The 17,497-nt window shown below is 35.9% G+C and overlaps 1 protein-coding gene across 2 annotated transcripts in view; it reads right to left on the reverse strand.

Moving 5' to 3' along the window:
* Positions 1-1,546: 1,546 nt before the first annotated feature.
* LOC132404757 (cysteine-rich hydrophobic domain-containing protein 2) overlaps positions 1,547-17,497 on the reverse strand; it is a 69,476-nt gene continuing 53,525 nt past the window's right edge. For both annotated transcript variants that reach the window (XM_059989208.1, XM_059989207.1), the window contains exons 4-6: positions 7,513-7,569; positions 7,275-7,334; positions 1,547-3,569 (exon numbers count right to left, since the gene is read on the reverse strand). In XM_059989208.1, the coding sequence (XP_059845191.1) occupies positions 3,519-3,569; positions 7,275-7,334; positions 7,513-7,569 (168 nt within the window). In that variant the 3' untranslated portion in view covers positions 1,547-3,518. The remainder of the gene's footprint in view (positions 3,570-7,274; positions 7,335-7,512; positions 7,570-17,497) is intronic.

A 17,497-nucleotide genomic window follows, 5' to 3' on the forward strand; every position in this document is an offset into this window, starting at 1 on the left:
GGCAGGTTTCAGCTCGAAACTGTGCTCTTTTCCGTAGATGCTGCCTGGTCTGCTGAGTTGCTCCAGCATTTTGTGTGTGACAACATCTCCCTATAGACTCTCTAGGTAACTTAGTCAGTAGCTTTCAAATAGTAAAGAAAAATTGAAATTATGTTCACATGGATAATTATGCTTGAGATGTACAGAACACAACTTACATGTCTGCAGATGGACATTATTGCAATGAATAGTCCTTGGAGTACATTTCTGGCTCACGTAAGGAATACAGATTTTTGTAAAAGTTCAAAAGAGTGCTATACAAGACTCTCAAGTCATTATTCAGCTCTTCCAAAGTCTAATGATTTTGCTGCTGCTTGCAGCTCACCACCTTCTCAATTCCTCTCAGCCTCATTCTGTTTCCAGTCCTATAATAAAAGTTTGAAATAAAAAAATATGGAATATAGCTCACTTTCAGCAAGGGAATACACATCCATTTATATATTATGGTACTGATCAAGAGAGGATGAATGGGTGGGAAAGAGCAGAGAAGAAGAAATCTTCCTTTTTCAGATTGCTGAGGCAGTACTAATATGTATTCATTTGCATTTACAAATGAAAATAAATTTAAAACTACAAAATGACATTTGATTATGCAAGTTTTGAAACAAGATGATGTTAACTTGAAGCAAATGGTTTCAATGAATGATGAACCATATATATCAAGAAGTAATTTGCAAACATTTTGGAAGCATCTCAGGCAAGGCTTACTTCCTGGTCCTTTCCACCAAGCAGTTGTCTACAAGCTCCCAGAAATCCAGACTGCTGTGTGCTTTGGAAGCTGGCCAACCACTACTTGTCAGAAGGAACAAAGGCAGTGACCATACACTCCAGCTTCAAGTAAAGCTCCACAGAAATCTGACAAACAAATTAAAATCCCAATAGCTCTTTAAAGACCACCTGAAGGCTAGTGGAACTACTACTTTCAGCCCCAGCATCCTTGATTTAATTCTGAGCTCCAATGCTGTCTGTTTGGAATTTGCACATTTGTCTGACAGCCTGGATTTCTTCTGAGTGTTCCAGTTTCTGCCCTCCTCACATTGTAAATTGCCTGAGGTTTATGACAGAGTGGTAGGGCATGGGGGGTGGGGGGGGGAGGTAGTATGGAGTTGGTGTAACAACACATTTCCTATGTTTAAATGAAATTAATTATTCTTAACTTAGCATTGGACTTTGCTGAACTAGAAAAAATAATTTCTCATACTTGGCACATTATCTCTCATTGACATAGAATTCCTTTCAATGATGGTGACAAATCAGTCCAGACCTTACACCATTCACATCAACAACTGGTGGATGCGGCAGGATTTAGATCGGCAAAGCAAGCCATATCCATTGATTTCTTTCACATCATAGTTACATTTATAGAGTGAGGAAGATACCTTCAGGCTGCAAATTTTAAAAAAAAATCTGCCAAGCAATATTCAACTTCCAAGCATCACGAATGTTCATTACAAGATGTCCACAACTTTGATGAAATCACAAGAAATTTACATTCAAATTAGCAGCATTAATATAACAGCATTAAGTTGGTCTTTTATTTCAGAAATAACTAGTTCTTATTTAACTATCTGCAGAAATTGTTTTTTTCTTCTAGATGTTTTTCCTAGGAAAATCACATGCAGAAACATTCAAGAGAATTTGAAGTAAATGAGCACAACTAGAAACTAATGCAACAAAAACAGTGAACATACGACAAGTTGTACATGTATTATCTGACTGAAAATTAGGCAGCAAATTGCTGTGGGCAAAATAAACTTCAATGGAGATGTTACTGATTATAGAAAACTATGCCATTAATCCACTGATTATACAGTAGAGTTTCTTGGGAGATATTAAATGTGCCTTTTAACCACTGAAAATATTTAACTATCAAACAATGTTGTATCAACACTGAGTTTGGTTTATGAGGTTACGGTAACCTTTAGATAGATTAAACTAAACATATCTTTCCTCCTTTATCAAAGCAGAACAAAGACTTTTTATTCAAAATTAACGAGTGTGAAGCAAGTTGTTGAATTTACTTCACAATTTGTGCCTTTGATCTCAATTTCAGATTTGTGCAATGCACATTGACTAAAATAATCAAGGCAAAAAAGTGTTTTTAGTAATTCAGAAGTTGCAGCATGCACTGGATAATCTCACACATCAGGAAATTACATATAACTTTTATATATTACAAATTGAATTTCACTAGTATATGCTGGGTACAAAAACAAGAAAAAGTTAATTGTATACATTTTTTCAATGGCAACAAGATAGATACTAATTAGGACATGGGAATTTATTAAAGATCATCCCTCATGTTTCAGTTATTACATTTAATAAGAGCTGGTCCTTCAAAACCAAGGGCCTATTTTAAAGTAATAAATTGACTTTCTAAAAGTCAGAGTAAAACTAATAATTAAAAATGCTAAAAAAATAATCTGCACCATAATTTCTGTCAATATGCAATGAAGTACCAAAAACGAAAGCACCTCTCCAAATATAATTACAGGTTCCACAATACAGAGTGCAGAATAAAACTATTTGGCCTGACCCAAGAATCTGTTGAATATACAGTCTACATTATAATTATATACAGGAAAAATCAAAACATCTACATGTAAACCTAAATTGCTCAGGACAAAGTAAACATAGTAACAGAAGTCATAAAAGCCATCACATATGACAGTTTATGAACAAAATGTTCATTTTATGTTTGTAATCTTGCTGCATTTTCCATGGTCCTGGCTCCTAGTGACCTTACAATGCATGCAAAAGCCTTCATCTATTTTTGCTACATTATTAACTCAATGTATTCTTTTCCATTTGGAATGTATTAAAATGTTTAGGAAGTAGCAAGAGCCATTTGACATTGCTTCTTCACTCAGACTTCTTCATATTTGTGACTTCGATATCGCAAAATTTATGTTCCTGAATAAGTGCACAGTAGGTCTCAAGTTCAAATTTCATGGGCAGAAATAAAATACATTAAAACTAAACAGTGGGACAACACTACAAAATGATTTGTTCCACGTGTATCAGATACAGAATTCAATACAAAGTGTATTGCTTCTAATAAATACAGCTAATAATTTCAATCTACTATTGAAAATTCTGGGATGATTCACAAGCATTATTAGTAAAATCAATTTGTTAATAACCTTTTCATACATAATTTTAGTGAATGTTGTAAAATGGTTGAGTGTACAAAAGAAAGTACGTATCAACAATCATTAAAAAAAGCAAAATAATATTAAATTTTTTGGGGAGGTTAGTTACGATGAATCACAATATGAAACAGATTGGAGGTCTGGAATGCAACTGTTATTAAAAAGTTAGCAAAAATAAGTGGACGGACTAGTGAGCAGATGGAGTGAAAAACTGGATAGCAGGTGTTATAAGTGTCAGATTTTCACAATCTTCACTAGGAAGCACCATGCAAGGCACCATTGGAAGGACAACACACTAAGACAAGTCTCTAAAAAGCAAATCTTATTCTAATCTGGTCGAAATATTGGTGTCTTCGGTAAAAACTCTATTAAGATGACCTGGAAAGGAAACAAATAAAAAGAAAATAAGTATAAAATTTTACATTTTTCTTAATAGTTTTATCTGAACATTCTTTAAAATAAATGCTAAGTACTACTCCCAAATGTCCCAGAAATAGAGATAACAGTTTTTTATCTTGAAGATCATGTACCAAAATGCCAGTAACAGCCAGTAATATCTACCTCATAGGTTAACTCATTTCCAACTTCTGTGCCTGTGCAGTGCTTCATGCATGTCAAATGAGCAAGTCCTCTCCCTCTGCCTTAGGACACACCATGAATCGCAGGACAGAGGAATAGTACTTCTTTTCAGTTTGAGCAATGCAACTTTTCAAATTTTTAGTAATTATATTTAAACTTACTTAAACTGTTTTTACATTGTTCTTATTTCCAGAAACAAATCAAAGGCCTCCGATAGCCGAGAAAGACTACTGGAGATTCAGAATCCACTACCTTCAGGCTGGTTACCACCTATGGTCAGTCTACTATCAGGATGACCAACAGAAGCAAGACAGAGCTTGGATGGAACTGGAAAATGTAACTGCAATTGTGGGATTTATGTGGGCCATGTGATTAACAACAGTCATCAGATTTTAATACCTATGCAATATCACTTACAGGGTGTTGAGTTAGGTACCTCTATTCAAAAAAGGTTATACTAACTATAAATCAATAATCTGTCATTTTTAATGGATTAGAGCCAGGTGAAACGCAATTAATATTTAAAATGTACCAAAGTTCAAATGCCCCAAGTAAGCTCATTTGATGTAAATAACAAAAGGGGATATGAAACAACTCTCAAGTTTCTTTATCTAATATTAATTGCAGGAAGGAGACCTGCTAAATAATCAAACATTAATATAGATTATGTAGTGTAAATAGGGAAAGAATATTTCCACTGTCCAGACATTCAGTAACTATAGTGAATAATTTTCACACAAAAGAAAAACAAAGGATAAATAACCCTTTGTAGTGCAAGAACAGTGCCCAATAACTTTTAAGGGTAAAAAAAGACATATTAGAAGAAAAAAATTAAAGCAGTTTGGAAAAAAGTAAGGAAATGGATCTTGAAGGAGGAGTGGTCAGTATAGTAGTGATAGTTTAAAAGGTTTTCTTTAAGGGAATAACTGAGTCTTGAACCTCATCCATTGTTGGCCATTTGCAGACAACCCCTGACTTCTTTCTAAAATTCCTCAAGATGTATTGTTATTTTTAAATCACTACATGAATGCAAGTTTTTAGCAGACTGCATATGTCCAGAATAATTGTATTCATATAACATTCAGTTTTGATGGCAGCAGCTATTTGGCATGATAATGCTGCTTACATGGAGAGGGGGGAAGCAGAACAAATAAAGTTAGCACTTGTTGTCAAAGCTTGAGCTGTTTGGTGGGTGGGCTCTAAGCAGAACATACTCATTACAGGAAAAAACAGTTACTTTCATTTAAATGATGACACCAAAATTATGAGCTTCAGATTTTCTATTTGGCAATACGCAAATGATTTTCATCTTTATAGATTCAAATCAGAGATAGAAATGTATAGGTAATCCTGAAGTTAATATGGGAAGGAAAAACTTTATATTATTTAGTATTTGTAGGGGTACAAGAAAAGCTTGAGCCATAATGATGGAAACTGTTTTCTCAGTGAAGAGTACATCCTGATTCAAACTTTTTGTATGTTTGACATCTAGAAACAGGAAGATGCTATCTGAAAATAGGAGAATCCTTCAACAACTCACTCAGGTCCTCCTGCTTTGCATTACAAAAAGCTCTTCACGTGCCTTTCACATTCTCATAAATCAACGTGTTTGATAGTTACTGATGTTGCAAATAATCTATAGCAACCAATTCAGCAAAAGGATGCAGTTCCACACAAAAAAGTCTTTTTGAAAGGCCTTTGTTATCTTGCAGACCTTGGTTTCAAATAGGGTTTTCAATAAGGTTAACAGCAAGAAAGGTGAAGGGAAAAGCTAATTAAATAAGGCATTTAATAGAAATTAACTAAGATTTTCAGTTTCCAAAAGGAAAGAGTTTGAAGTTATAATTTGCAAATGAAACTGCTACCACGTTTTAGTTTTCACAATGTAAAAAACTACAATGTTCAAAAGAGGTGGTGTTAGAGAGACATGAGAAAATCTTGAAAATTATTTTGAGCCTAAAGTGCATGTTCAAACTGAAAATAGCAATCAGTAAGAGTTCAAAAAGAATGAAAAATTGTGTGTCTTCGTGCATCACATCAACAGCATTATAAAATAACATACTCAATATGCAACAGATACCATGCAAAAGAACTAGAGTGGAATATAAGAACAACAACAACTTGTATTGATGTGGCACCTTAATACAGCAAAGCATTCTCATGATGTATCTTGAAAATATTATCAAATAAAATTGAACATTAAAGCACAATGACATTGTAAAGCACTGTCAAGAGTGGTTCAAAAGGGAATCTTAAGAGTAGGATAGGGAAGTGCAGAAATATTGGAGTTCCAAAGCTTAGTGTCTTAGTTGCTGCTGGCACGGTCATGAATTGATTAAACGTAGGGAGGTTCAAGGAGCCAGAAGTAAAAGAACATGTTTTTGCAGGGTTGGAGCAAAGAATGAAGTTGCAGATTCAGAGGGGACAATGTACTGAGATGTTTCAAGACAAAGGGTGAAAACATTGGAAACACTGCTTAACTGAAAGCCAACCCAAGTCAAAAAACATTGGAACGGTGGGCAAACAAGCCAAATGCTGTGGCACCAGAATTTTAGAAGATTTCAAATTCCCTTGGGAGCAAAGCTAGAAATAAGTTGGAATTCTAAGGTTCAGATTAACAACAGCATAGATGAGGGTGATTGAGCAATTGTCTGGAGAAACAGACTGGACTTGCATGTTATTTTGGTGGAAATAGGTAATCTAAGTGATAGTGAAAAAAACAAAAATATGAATTGAATAATACAAAATGATTTAGTACAACAATTATTGGAGGAATTGTTTTTAACTTAACTGCTCAATATTAAAATGTACCACAGGCTTTATTGACGATGCAACAATAATTCTATGTAGAACTGAGCTTGCAAACACAAGTTTCAGGAAAAAAGTTCAAAAACAGACTGGTGCTTTATAGACACAACTAGATTGAGTGAATAAATTTCCTTTCTGAGTTTACAAAGTAAACATGTAATACAATGTTGCCTTAGCTTTTGCATCTACTTCATAGGATGTGTTCTATTTTTGTTTTATCTAGTCACTGAGCACAACAATCTTTTTAATGGGTTCTCCTGCGAAACACAACTTATACATGGAGTATTATTCTAGCTATTGCTAATTTCTTCTTTTGTGCTTTTCACGTGTGCATGAAAAAGAGATAATCTTATTTTGAAGAATTAAACTAAAACAAGTTAAAGGATTTTTGTGATGAACTCGAAGATTCTTTATTTCAGAAACACAGTAACCCTTCAATACATCACAGTTAATTCATTCTGGCAATTAATTTATTATTTTCAGAACACAGTACAAGCCTTGTTTTCAGGCCTTTCATAACTTTATAAATCTGCCTTGCACGTGAATACGTGCATCTGTGGACCATAATAAATTTTTCCACTCAAGCGACTAAGTAGCCTGACACCTTTCTGATTAATAACTGCTAAAAGAATAAGATCAGAAGCAAAATAAATGATCATTTAATAGAGAAAGTAACAAAACAGCCCTTTAACTTACATATTCCATCATGTTATTGGTTTCACATTTCCTTTTACTCAGTCTCCAGTGCAAGCACAGCTGGAAAAGAAATAGAGAAAAGAAAGAAAAATGACTTCCATTTTACTCCTGCATCCAGACAAACCCATTTATCCATCTTTCATATTTTTCTACCAACAAAAGCATCTGTTTCCATACTGTGCAATTCAGACCCCAATGGTCTGAACCCCATGCTAAAGTTGCTCCCTGCGGCACTCACCTTGTGGTATAACCTATTGTTTTCCCATTCTAATAACTTCTCGATCGATCTTCGTGTCTGGAAGACAAATGAGGTAGAATTTTACTCTTGACTGACTTCTGAAAAACTTTGTAGTGCAGCTGCTTGTGTGAATGGAAAATACAGAGGTGTGGGGACAGTGACTGAATACAGGGTGGTCCTATAGCACAGGCTATGAAAGCACCTTTTAGTATTAGACAGCAACTAAAAATACTTCTTTCTTCCACACCCTTCTACTTTTCCATCAACAACTTTTTAAGAGGCTTTTAGTAATGACAAACGAGGAAGTTATTATTAAGTAACAAAATTCTACACATTAATTACTATAGGACATCCAAAAATTCTATGCACAAAACTAAATATTAAAGAGAGATTACGAATACAAATAACTTGTGAAATTCATTCATACTTAGTGTAAAAATCTATAATACTCAAATATTAGGCTTCCAAAATGCAAGAGCAATTTTAAAATTCTGCAGAAATTCTCAAATTGTGAATTAAATCAAACACTGCATATTATATTTTAGAAATAATGTTGAACATTGAGGGAAGTATACCGAATTGGGGGAAAAAAGGAATGAGATACAAGGTTAAAATACCATATTTACAATTAGTTTCCATTAATAAGTTAATTTCTTGTTTCAGCTACACACAAATTACAAAGTACTAATTTGATTTTAAACAGAAGTTTAAAAACTAGAATACTTCTTGAAGCTTGTCAAAACATATATTTAATTATGCATCCTAACATCTGCTTATTTCAATGCAGAGTGGTAAAGCCAATGGACTATGAAATTTGTATTTAGTATCATTTCTCAAAACAAACCCGTTTATTTGGTGTTCATTCATCCGGTTTAATTGTGCAAAGTGAAAAGAATGCATCTTCTTCAGTGGTGCCCAAGTCCAGCACTAAGCTGAGAAGCTAGTGCTCACACTCTGTTTGAACCAAAGTTAGAAAATAGCACTGGAAATATTGCTTCTAATAGAGAAAGAATGACAAAAGAATCCCTACTGACTATCCCTTTTCATATCACTAACATATCTATATATCAACAGGAATTGGACTCAAGAAAGGAGAGAAAAATTGTTCTTTTTAAAAAGGAAGGGGGAAGGGTAAATAAGTGATGATGCCAGGTGTCAAAATAAGCTTCTATAGCTGCAGGTGCAGAAAAGCCATTAAACATTGCCCTACAGTTCAAATGCACTACTGATGCAGCTGCTGCTCAGAAACCAAAATGCATCATTGTTTAAAACTATGTCAGAAAACAAAAACAGGTAAGAGTTATACTGCAGTCTTTCCTGTTCTGACTTATAACTGAAGCTGCAGAGTATTAATCGCAAAATATTGCAATCATAATGTAAATGGAAATCACATATTCCCATCAAAATCTGTTATGGAGCATCATTCACTTAAAGTTAATTTTGGTCAATTCAGAAGGGTGCCTATCCCTAATCATTGCAACAAGAGTAAAAATTAAGGCATTAATAATAGGAACTAAATTTGCTTTGAAAATTACATTTAAATATATTTTTGGTATTTTAAAAAATTCTTGATTTGTGAAGCCACTTCTGATTATATTCAGCTTTTACATAATAAAGCAACAGGATCTTTGTTTTAAAATATTCTGTTAATAATTCGATTCCATGATTTGACCATAACAAACAAGACTCTTTCACTAATTTTACTAAATACTATGGAACATTGGGTAATATGTTCAAAATTTGCAAACGCAGAACCACCATAAGCAAGCCAAAATGTTTTTTTAAGCTAGGGAACAAATCTAATTAGGTGCTCAAATATCATTTTATTTAAAGAACTTTTAAAATCTTAATCAATTACAAAAAACTCTGGGGGTGGGGACTCAGCAATAGGCTTAAAAATTTGACAGCCAACTTGGATTTGAAATACCACTTAATGCTAAGGGGTTATTTTCATGACTATAGTAGGGATAAATATACATATTACTATTAATTTTGCTCCATGAAGTGTCTCATAAATCAACAGTTCACAAGCAGAAAGATTATATTTTGAAAACAAAAATATCCTTGGGGAATGTTTAATTCTGTATTTAACCATTACATCAGATGTCCAGATGTAGACTTTTCAATTATTAAACAGTCAAAGATGAGCATCTTCTAGCACCTGCCTGCCATGAAAACAATCTATAAATGAAAGGGTGCAGAACCGGACATAATTTTTTAAAGCAAAAATTTAATATGACAGATTTCAAACCTGAACGTTTCAAAAGTTCCCAGTCCAGATCATAAATATAATATAGTACATGTATTTTCATATCAACCACAGATATTATGATTAGCTGTTTATCAATGCCTGACCACACTTGCATGTAAAAGATATAGCAGTTTATGGTCACACATTTAATTTTGCTTACAAGTCAATGTGAAAAAAAATAAGGTTGTGGAGTGTAATTAACATTCACTTCAGTCATTTTGGCCCTTGTCTAGCCCCCAAGCTTTGTTAAAATTTACCATTCTGAAGGCTGAAGGGAAATCGATTTGATTCTAATGGTACCATGAAAAGAACATGATCTAACTGCTTTCAGCCCTCCGTAAATCTGTACTTGGTCTTTATCACAATGCTACCCCAATTTAAAAAGCACTGAATGTCTCGTCAATGACTTTGTGAAACAGACAAGGAGCGGACATAAAAATTCCAATAGTTGTTTAAGCAGCAAAGTTCATTTGCATCACAGCGAATTTGAAAAGGCCTGACCTCTCAAACCGCCTCTCAGGTCTATGAAGTTGTAGCCTTGACAAGCTTGCATTGACAGAGCTCATTGACTCTGAAAGGCTACTTTATCAATGGAAAAAGACGGTACTACGTTCTTCTACTTCAAACTGGCATCTGCCTGCCCACCCGCTGCTGATTTGAAGGTGACACTAATACAAAACTACAGATTTTACTCTCCAACATCCCTTTACTGCAGACATTAAGTGCAGGATATACTTCATTTCTGTGTTTTTTCAATGCTGGCTGGCCACATTCTGCAATGGTTGTACTTAACAAAAATACAAATGGAACTACTGGGTGCGATCACATTATAGACTAGAACAAAAAACTTCGAACACAAGCTGGAAGACTACTCAGCCTTGTAAACAGAAGCTGTACAGATCACAAATTTCAATGTCATGCCCTCATAAAAGGCAGTTTCACAAATTAAGGTCTTGTTTCCAGCAAACCTGCTAATATCTATTAAACTAAGTATAATGTAATGTTACAAGATAGTTATCATTTATCTGCAAGGACATTTTTACTAATATTAAATTTGAATGCACTGATGCATTTCTCAAGTTATAAATTGAAAATGCTTGTAAGTAAATATACTTCTGTACTACTCCGCTTTTATGTACCCCATCCCCCCACTATCCAAAAGTACATTTTGTTTGTGAGAAAGAGTTAAACCTTCAAAGGTCCCTGACACTCATAGGAGACAGAACAAGACAGGAATATAGTCTGGCACTATGTGCACTACTGGTCACTTACAGGAAGGATATGGATGCTTAGGAGGATGTAAAAGAGCTTCATAAGGATGTTGCCTGGATTATAAGGAGAGGTTGGACAAACTTGAATTGCTTTATTTTGAAGCATTTGAGGCTGAGGAGAGGTATAGTCAGTTTTTCTCCCCCAGGGTGAAAATGTCAAATACTGGAAAACACAGTTTTAATATAGGAGGAGTGGAGATTTAAAAGAGTTATAAGCCAAGTATAATAGCAGAGATTGGTAGGTGCATGGAATGTGCTACCAAGGGAAGTGATGGAAGCAGTATTAATTTCAACACTAAGAGACATCTAGGTCAGCACATGAAAAGGAAGGGAAATTAACCATGCACAGGCAGATGAGATTAGTGTGAATTGGCATCATGGTCAGCAAAGATATCATGGGTCGAATGACCTGTTCCTTTGCTTTATTGTTGCACGTTCTAAGACCAACATGTCAGATACCCATAAATCATTGTTTCTGAGAGTGATTATGGACTGGGCAAAATTATGGATTCACCTACTTGTATGCCTGTGATCAGCTAGCTCAGCATTAAAGACTTGGTGCTCTACAAGTTTCAGCTTTTCATTTAATAAATTCACTGATGGATCAAAGTTGTTAAAAGTCTCTGAAACAAAGCCTAAAAAGGGTGTTCAAGAAGCTGTGTTTGGAGGCTGCTGCTGAGAGAAATTCAGTTCTAATTGTATCAATATTTTCATGTGACTGCCAAAAAGCTGCCATATTTACATACAGATTCAAATACTTTTGCATCAATTTCTAAATTTGAGGTTAGCGAAGTTTAGAATACTTGGATTTTTATACATGGTTGATCATTTAAGAGAATGATGGGGAGAAAAGAAGGAACATCAGGAAACTACAAAGGATGATATTTTTATTCCTCTGGTATACACCACCTGCTTTGAAAAAAAAAGGAAAAATTTCACTTAAAATGCTGGGTGTGAGATGCAACATTCAGGCAATTTATTTGGCAAAATGTGACTTTGGTTAGATATGTCCCGCCTCCCTCTTTCCTGTTAACAATTATTCATTCCAAGATGTTGCCCGACTAGCTGGGTGTTTCCAGCATTTATGGCTTTTATTTCAGATTTCCAGCATCTGCACTTCTTTTTGATTGTGTCAAAATTAGTCAAGTCAAGTCACTTTTTATTGTCATTTCAACCATAACTGCTGGTACAGTACACAGTAAAAACGAGACGTTTTTCAGGACTATGGTGCTACATGAACAATACAAAATCTACATTGAACTACATAAACCAACACAAAAACTACACTAGACTACAGACCTACCCAGGACTGCATAAAGTACACAGAACACTGCAAGCATTACAATAAATAATAAACAAGACAATAGGCACAGCAGAGGTCAGTAGGTTGGTAGTCCGATGGCTTGGGGAAAATCTGTTACATAAATAATCATCTGAATGGCAGCGTCCGGGATTCCGTCCATTTCCGTACTTCCGCCGAGTATTTCGTTGCCACAGATGTAGTCCGATATAGTGTCCGTTGGAGAGCAGAATGGACGGGAGAGCCGGCCGGCTAGGGCTTACTTTTTTCCTGACACGGACTCCTGCCCACTCGCCACGCTTCCGATTCCTCCATCCCCACCTCGAGCCACTGGCATCAGGTGACTCTGAGGACTGCAGGCCCGATTCCCTCAGCAAGCAGACATTGGACAGCAGAATGGACAGGAGGGCCAGCCGGCTAGGGCTTACTTTTTTCCTAACATGGACTCCTGCCCACTCGCTTCGCTTCCTCTAACACCACTTACTGCATCCCCAACTCCGGCCACCAGCATCAGGCGACTTCAAGGACTGCAGGCCCGATTCCCTCAGCAAGTCCAGGTTGCGCAATATAACCAGATTTTCATGAAGGTTTGTTCTTAGGCGATCTCTGTATTGTAGCAGTATCTGGCGATGGTAGATAGTCGCTCTGTTATCCATTTCCCTAAACCCTAATTGTGCCTTAAAATTAAATTTAAAAACTAAATTAAAGTAGCACCAGATCTGAAAGGCCACTGCTGCCGTGTGCCATGCTGCCTCCAAAAATTAGAGGGATATTTTTATGGTTTTGTTCACTTGTGAGTAGTTACTATGATGGGGTTTATCCAGTATGTGGTGCCAGAATTTTAGACACTCAAAAACTCTCACTGTCATCACTAACTTGGAAAAATATTGAAGGTGGTGTCTCCTTGTAAAACCCATTCCACTGTTTTTTAACGCTGATGTTAGTCACTTTAATATGCACCACTTCTCTCCTGCTCCCACAATCCAGCACTATCTTGCAACTTTGCAATTAAAAAATCTGTAAACATAAACAAATGCACAGCAGACTACTGAAAGAAAAAAAAATTAAAGTTCCCTTATTAAAATTTGAGACCATATTTTTGTGTTTCCTTTATTATATCACTGATTAATTGTGTATGCAGTTCTGTTCATCACATACCAGAAAGGTAGACAAACGGCATTAATGTAGATGAACAAAATGGTAGCATGGACATGGAGGGCTGAAGGGCCCATAACTCCATTATGCTGATCCAATAATGAATACACTGACATCAAGACTTTGGCACAGCTGCATTACACTGCACTAAATGCATGATAAACCAATCTGTTGTCTGTTGCTAGTCTAAGGAATGAAACTATATCAAATCTATGATAAATTGAATTTTAAAAATACATCCCTTCATGTGTGTTGGGTTTTTAGTTAAATCTTTGCAAGAATGTACTAGTAGCCAAAGAACAGACTTTGTGATTTTGACTCAATGTTATTTATACTGAGCTCTAAAGAGAAATGTTCATTGATGGCAAATTATAAAGACGAATGGAAATAAATTTGAAAAGTTAATGTGAGCTAATAGTTCTTCAAATAACATGTTAACAATATACAAAAATTTGCATAAAACAGGTAAAGAAATCAGACCATTAATTGTTTTAACTAATAGCCAGCCTTTGGGAGCCTGAAGTCTACACCTGAAAGTACTAAAAACAAAGAAGATAATTTGTGCAAACTACTCTATATGTAGTCCATGAAACTATGAACTGTAAGTCTCTAATAATACATTTCTTTACAATGTGACAGGTGACAAAAAACAGTTGCACGTGCAGCCTAATTAATCACAACACTTGATGTCTTAGTGATTTACAGTGAGAAGCAGGTGAAAAAGCACAAAACAAAATAGGAAACATTTGGATTTTAGTCAATGGAGGGGAATGTCACTAAATCACAGACAATCTAAGTGGCGTGGTGAATACAAAAAGAATCGCCAGACCAAAAAGAAACTCTTAACAAAGCTACTAAAGATTACTTTTGAAACAGACATTTAAACTACACTATTGTTCTAAAACCATGATTATATTTGTATATAGGAAAGATTTAGACCAAATGTATTGTTTTGCAAAGTTTTTGATTATATGGTTCTTTTAAGTTGGTTGCATATGACATTTTTGTTATTTGACAAAATGACAAGTTCTAAACCTTAATGTGCTGGCACATTTAAAACCAGGACATTTAGTGGCAGAGCATAAGCTTAAAAATACCTAAAGTTCTTCAGAAAAAAGCAATCCACTTTAATTGTGTATTTAAATACAATGAAATTTCATCTCAATACTTGTTGCACAGAACTTAATACTGATTAAGGCAGCATACAGAAAACTTGGGAGTGAATTGCAAGAGCAGAGAGCTTATGGTGCAATGATACAAATCATTAGTGAGACAATAGTTGGAAAACTGTATGCAAATCTGGTTACCACTTTACATTGTGTTGTGATTACACTGGCCAGGGTATAGTGGCGATGCACTAGGATGTTGCCCAGGATAGAGCATTTCAGCTATGAGGACAGACTGGATTAGCCTCTCATTGTTTTGATTCCGCCATTGTTGGCAGGATTCTTAACTGTGCCTATTTCATTTCTCACTTTACTCTTTACTCCCTTCTCCTCTCACCTACATTAAGGATATGCAATTCCTAGAAATACAGCCTCCACAAATATTTTCACATTTTACTTCATTTTCTAAATTTAAAATATATTGAAGGATTTTTGAGTTAAGCTACAACATCGTGCATCATGTCAAATCAAAAGAAAATTCCAAAACCTGTCAACAATTTACTAAAGATTAATTGAGGCTGAAAAAGTATTCATCCCCCTTTAATTACTATGCTAACTTTCCTTAGAGGTAATATACAGTACAGTCAGCCCTCCTTATCTGTGAGGGATTGGTTCCCAGACTCCTCGCGGATACCAAAAACGCAGATGCTCAAGTCCCTTATTTAACCTGTCAATGCGATGGACCTTAGGACCCAGCGGAACCCCAGACCTTATTTAACCTGTCTCAGTGCAGTGGATATTAGAACCTGGCAGCGGAGCTGTGAATCCGTAGTGTTTCTGTTCACAAAAATAATCATGATCACGATTGAAAATAAAGTGGAAATAATAGTGATCGGAAAGAGGTAAAAACAGCATCGGCCATTGGAAAAGCATTAGGCTACAGTCAGTCAACGATTGGAACAATTTTAATGGAGAATGTGAAAGGCCCTGCCCCGATGAAAGCTACAATTATTACTAAGCAACACAGTGGTTTAATTATTGGGTTTTGGGATTTTGGGTTTTTGATCCTCCACATCAACCAGGCACGGATGGAGAGCATGCTCAGAAGTAGTCTGTCACTGGATCGAACTCGGGAACTTCCTGAGCCCGGCACTGAAACATACATTCTTAAGTGTTTTATATGCATAGAAAGGTAAAATATATACTATATACCAAGACAAACGTTTCACTAACTGACACTAATTAATACCGGATGTACCTGCTCCGACTTACTTAATAAGAGAACTTCCGATTTTTTTCCAATCCCGATCCACGGTAACCCACGCACATCCTCCCGTATACTTTAAATCATCTCTAGATTACTTATAATACCTAATATAATGTAAATGCTATGTAAAATAGTTGTTATACTGCATTGTTTAGAGAATAATGACAAGAAAAAAAGTCTGTACATGCTCGAACAACAAGTACTGGAAAAGCATTTCCAGGTTTTCTCGATTCACAGTTGGTTGAATTCGCGCATGCAGAACTTGCGGATAAGGAGAGTCAACTGTATTACCTTACCAACTCATCCAATTTGTCAATGTAGAAAATCACCTTTTTCCAATGAATTCAAAAGAGTAAATACCCCTTCTCTCTGTAAGGTGCAACAGTATGGTAGATTTTCAACAGACCAAACCAAAATGAAGACAAAAGAGCATTGAAGATTAGTCAGGGAAATGATAATAGAGAAGCACAAATCTGGGGAAGGGTACAAGACTATGTCAAAGGCACTGAACACACCTCACAGCATTGTGCAGTCCATTGTGCAAAAAATATGAAACCACAGCCACATTGCTTAGGTCAAGCCATCCCTCAAAACTTAGTCATTGCAGAAGAATGGCACCTGTAAGAGAGCCTACTTTGACACCAACATTCACTCTGAGTAAGCTGCAGAAGCCAGTCTCTACAATTGGAGATGAAGGTCATGGCTCCATAATCTCCAAGGCCTTGCACAGAAAGGGTTTTTATAGAAGAATGCAAGGAAGAAGCCTCAGCTTAAAAAAATGCATATCCTTGCCTGTAGACTTTGCAAAGATGCGAAAGCAGCTTTTCAGCAGCAGGCACAGGAAATCCGGTCAGGATTGATGGGAAGATGAACACTGCTAAACACAGAGAGAACCTGGATAAAAATCTGCTAACCTCTGCCAAAAAGCACAAACTGGGGAGGAAGCATGTCCTTCAGCAGGACAACTACCCAAAACACACTCTCAGAGCAACTATGGAATGGCTTCAAATGAAGAACATTGATGCCCTTGAGTGGCCCAGTCAGAGTCATGACTTTAACCAAATCAAACATCTCTGGTAAGACCTCGATCTAACTGTCCACCGCCACTCCCCAACTAACCTGGCACAGCTTAAGCAATTTTGCAAGGAGGAGTGAACAGATCTTGCTCCTTCATGCTGTGAAAATCTAATAGAGACTTATCCAAAAAGACTATTGACTATAATAACTGCGAAAGGTAGTTTAACCTAAGTACTGAGTAAAGGGGGTGTATACTTTTTGTACTGCTGATATTTCAGCTTTTTAATTTTTTGTTTCTTGTGCTTAACAACTTTCTAATTCTTTTGGGCGCTTCAGTGAAAAAGGAGCATATGATTCACAAATAAAAGTTCTCAATTAAATTGATCAAATGTATGTGTAATTAGGGGCTGAATACTTTTACAAGGCACTGTAGGTTTTTCCCTGGTTCTCACCTTCCATCCCACAAGTTTACATGTTCTGTAATTCTCATCACCTTCAACATCATCCTACCACCAAAAACTCATCTTCCCCTCTTTCCTTTGCATTTCAAAAGGACCATTTTCTCTGTGACTCCCTGATTTATTCTTTCATTGCTACTAACACCAACACCCCCACTCC

This window comes from Hypanus sabinus, chromosome 14 (genome assembly GCF_030144855.1).
Source record: "Hypanus sabinus isolate sHypSab1 chromosome 14, sHypSab1.hap1, whole genome shotgun sequence".
Classification (NCBI taxonomy): Eukaryota; Metazoa; Chordata; class Chondrichthyes; order Myliobatiformes; family Dasyatidae; genus Hypanus; species Hypanus sabinus.